The 4,222-nt window shown below is 40.2% G+C and overlaps 1 protein-coding gene across 1 annotated transcript; it reads right to left on the bottom strand.

Moving 5' to 3' along the window:
* Positions 1-1,805: 1,805 nt before the first annotated feature.
* LOC120064572 (guanine nucleotide exchange factor MSS4-like) lies at positions 1,806-3,771 on the bottom strand. The gene is made up of 2 exons (XM_039015163.1): positions 3,376-3,771; positions 1,806-3,061 (listed from the first exon to the last, which is right to left on the bottom strand). Exons 1-2 carry the CDS (start codon positions 3,526-3,528, stop codon positions 2,813-2,815), a joined length of 402 nt encoding a protein of 133 aa, XP_038871091.1. The 5' UTR covers positions 3,529-3,771; the 3' UTR covers positions 1,806-2,812.
* Between the last annotated feature and the right edge of the window lie 451 nt (positions 3,772-4,222).

The raw sequence follows: 4,222 nt of genomic DNA, 5'->3' as shown, positions 1-4,222 counted from the left end.
CGACAGATTTTTACCTTGTCAGCTCGGGGATTCAATAATGCAACCTTACGGTTAACTAGTCCAACGCTCTAGTCCAACCACCTGCCTTACATTGCACTCCACAAGGAACCCTGCCTGTTACGCGAATGCAGTAAGAAGCCAAGGTAAGTTGCTAGCTAGCATTAAACTTCTTATAAAAAACAATCAATCATAATTACTAGTTAACTACATGTGGTTGATGATATTACTAGTTTATCTAGTGTGTCTTGCGTTGCATATAATCAATGCAGTGCGCATTCGCGAAAAAGGGCTGTCGTTGCTCCAACGTGTACCTAACCATAAACATCAATGCCTTTCTTAAAATCAATACACAAGTATATCTTTTTAAACCTGCATATTTAGTTAATATTGCCTGCTAACATGAATTTCTTTTAACTAGGGAAATTGTGTCACTTCTCTTGCAACAGAGTCAGGGTATATGCAGCAGTTTGGGCCGCCTGGCTCGTTGCGAACTGTGTGAAGACTATTTCTTCCTAACAAAGACAGCCAACTTCGCCAAACGGGGGATGATTTAACAAAAGCGCATTTGCGAAAAAAGCACAATCGTTGCACGACTGTACGTAACCATAAACATCAATGCCTTTCTTAAAATCAATACACAGAACTATATATTTTTAAACCTGCATATTTAGCTAAAAGAAATCCAGGTTAGCAGGCAATATTAACCAGGTGAAATTGTGTCACTTCTCTTGCGTTCATTGCACGCAGTCAGGGTATATGCAACAGTTTGGGCCGCCTGGCTCGTTGCGAACTAATTTGCCAGAATTTTATTATGACATAACATTGAAGGTTGTGCAATGTAACAGGAATATTTAGACTTATGGATGCCACCCGTTAGATAAAATACGGAACGGTTCCGTATTTCACTGAAAGAATAAATGTTTTGTTTTCGAGATGATAGTTTCCAGATTCGACCATATTAATGACCTAAGTCTCGTATTTCTGTGTGTTATTATGTTATAATTAAGTCTATGATTTGATAGAGCAGTCTGACTGAGCGATGGTAGGCAGCAGCAGGCTCGTAAGCATTCATTCAAACAGCACTTTTGTGCATTTTGCCAGCAGCTCTTCGCAATGCTTCAAGCATTGCGCTGTTTATGACTTCAAGCCTATCAACTCCCGAGATTAGGATGGTGTAACCGATGTGAAATGGCTAGTAGTTAGCGGGGTGCGCGCTAATAGCGTTTCAATCGGTGACGTAACTCGCTCAGACCTTGAAGTAGTTGTTCCCCTTGCTCTGCAAGGGCCGCGGCTTTTGTGGAGCGATGGGTAACGATGCTTCGAGGGTGGCTGTTGTCGATGTGTTCCTGGTTCGAGTACAGGTAGGGGCGAGGAGAGGGACGGAAGCTATACTGTTACACTGGCAATATAAGAACATCCAATAGTCAAAGGTATATGAAATACAAATGGTATAGAGAGAAATAGTCCTATAATTCCTATAATAACTACAACCTAAAACTTCTTACCTGGGAATATATACCTGGACTCATGTTAAAAGGAACCACCAGCTTTCATATGTTCTCATGTTCTGAGCAAGGAACTTAAACGTTAGCTTTCTTACATGGCACATATTGCACTTTTACTTTCTTCTCCAACACTTTGTTTTTGCATTATTTAAACCAAATTGAACATGTTTCATTATTTATTTGAGGCTAAATTGATTTTATTGATGCATTATATTAAGTTAAAATAAGTGTTCATTCAGTATTGTTGTAATTGTCATTATTACCAAAAAAATAATTAATTTAAATTTCCGATTAATCGGTATCGGCTTTTTTGGTCCAATAATCGGTATCGGCGTTGAAAAATCATAATCGGTCGACCTCTAGTTTGAAAGAGCATCAAAATGCAGCGAAAGAAGCAACAAACAATAGAGCTCACAGTCAAGCCAAGGGTAATCCAGTACTCAAATGCAGATGGAATGAAATGCATTTCAGATCACATGTCTATGATGAGTATGGACTGTGGAGATCTAATGGGGTCCTCTGGAGTTAGATGGCAATAGCTGAGGGCCAGAGCAGCAGTCAAAGCCAATGTGGTATATCAACAGACAGAACACTGTCACTTGAAGTGTATCAGCAACAAATGCATACAGCACACTCAACAAATACAACCACTCCCATTATTCACAATGCGAAGGGTGTGCTATGCTGATAAGCACACTAATCATTCAAACAGTAGAAGTCCAAATGGGCCACATTTGTAGAATCAGAGATAGTCTGATAATATTTCAGAAGTAGAAAGTCTGATAATATTTCAGAAGTAGAAAGTAATATCAAGTAGGCCTATACAAGTAATACAATTCCAAAGGCTGTAGGGTTAACCTCAGACCAAAGCATAACACCTGAATATGGGTTAGTTACAGTATTAGATTGAACTACAGTTTTATAGACTGATAAGACATTTGTTCAGAGAACCACATCAATACCATTGTTGATCAGTAGAAAACAAAGGAATTGAAGAACACTTGGCCTTGAAGAACTAAGGAGTCATCCAGCACCAGCCAGAGGGAAAGTGAAGGCCGGAAAGAATTAAGGACAAGACAGACCAATGCATGTTGCCCATGCGCAGTGGGTGACCGTCCTATTGCCTCTGACCACAGAACATTTGCCGTCATTTTCTGTCGATTTCTCTACATTGAATAGGCACTGTCCGTCGACACCCAACAAGTAATCTACTGCGCACGGCTGACGTTCATGTTGGTCTGTCTTGTCCTTCAGTTCCAAATGTGTACACCCTCTTAAGTTTCCCCAGGCTCTTGCAGTGGGCCACACTAGGCATGATTGACTCTTTCCAATGCAACATAGAAGCTCTTTTTGTCATCCAGGGAGTGCCAGCCTATGGGTCCAATCTCACAGTCTGCACAAATGAGGTACTTGATTCTCCCCACATCCTTAGTGAAGCCCACATTCTCAAAAGTGTACATGTCGTCGACTAACCAGTGGGTAGTCAGTGTGTCCCCATCCACGGATCCCTCTGATTGGGTGATAGTGGTCTTCTTGCGCATTGAGGGCAGGAACAGCTGGTGGATATTGGGGAGGAAATAGAAGGCCAGATTCATCATGACAATGGCCATTAATATGAATAGATAAACAGAAGTGATTTTCCACTCCCTGACATTGTTTAGTCACATCATGGCATAGCAAATTGCACATTGTTTGCAAAATATAATTTGGAGCTGTAGTTTAGGTGGTGGTTAGACAGTGCACTGACTTGAAATAAAACAACTGATGAAGCACATTCGAATAGGAAAATAGGTATATTGTGAATCATATAACTCGTAATTTAAAGGGTCATTTGTCTTTAGGGGTTACACCTTTCTGAGGTGAACCTTACCTCCTTCTCCGCAAACACCGCCATCCCTGGGCAGAGGACCTTCGAGCCACAACGTCGGCACAAAACTGACTTGATATTCTTTCCAACCCCCGACACCAGCGTAGACCGGTCGACGCATCCTTCAGAGGGAGAGTTCTGTTCTTGGTTGTCCATGTTGAACGCAATTTGAGACTATACTACACTTATAAAGCGAATGCTAAGATGGTTAGCTATAGTCAAACCACTGCTCTATATATATATATATTTCTTTCAACTAATGTAACCAAGCTAGCTAATGTAATGTGAATTTTGAGGTGTCAACTCACCTCTGCTGTATAAGCTGCTCAGAAAGAGTACACCTAAACTATTACCAAGCGGCTAGTACAAGTAATGTAACTACTAAAAGCACACGGCCATATCAACATTTTGTAAAAAAAAAAAAAAAAAAAGACCGAACAAGCGTTGCTGAAGTGTGCACCCGCTGAAACTTCCGTTCAGAGTCCACATCGCTCAATTATATCGTTCCTTCGTCATATATGATTGATTGGTTTGATTTTAAAGTAACTGCTGCTAGGTTGTTCTTTATCTACAATTAAACAAATGTCATTTCATCTATATTTTGGGGAAATAGTTAGTCGCATATGTTTAAAACCAATTTTAAAAAACCTTTGGATAAGATCAAAATAGACATACACTTGTGATAAAATCGGATTAATCTGAGTAATAACCATATCCACCCAGTTTACCAATTCGTCAGAGTAAGGTCAACAATATAGAAGGTGCCATCATGTGACTGATACCGCAAACATAATTCATAGTGAAAGGGCACCCTAGAAGGGAAAGGGGATACTAGTCAGTTTCACAACTG

Source organism: Salvelinus namaycush, chromosome 20 (genome assembly GCF_016432855.1).
Source record: "Salvelinus namaycush isolate Seneca chromosome 20, SaNama_1.0, whole genome shotgun sequence".
Taxonomy (NCBI): domain Eukaryota; kingdom Metazoa; phylum Chordata; class Actinopteri; order Salmoniformes; family Salmonidae; genus Salvelinus; species Salvelinus namaycush.
This window is presented reverse-complemented; position numbering and strand designations above follow the sequence as displayed.

Bases quoted from the DNA above. Each gene is read 5' to 3' on its own strand.
- LOC120064572 (XM_039015163.1), bottom strand. From the start codon at position 3,528: ATGGACAACCAAGAACAGAACTCTCCCTCTGAAGGATGCGTCGACCGG. The intron at 3,062-3,375 runs GTAAGGTTCACC...AATATCCACCAG, and splicing joins CGGTGTTTGCGGAGAAGGAG to CTGTTCCTGCCCTCAATGCG.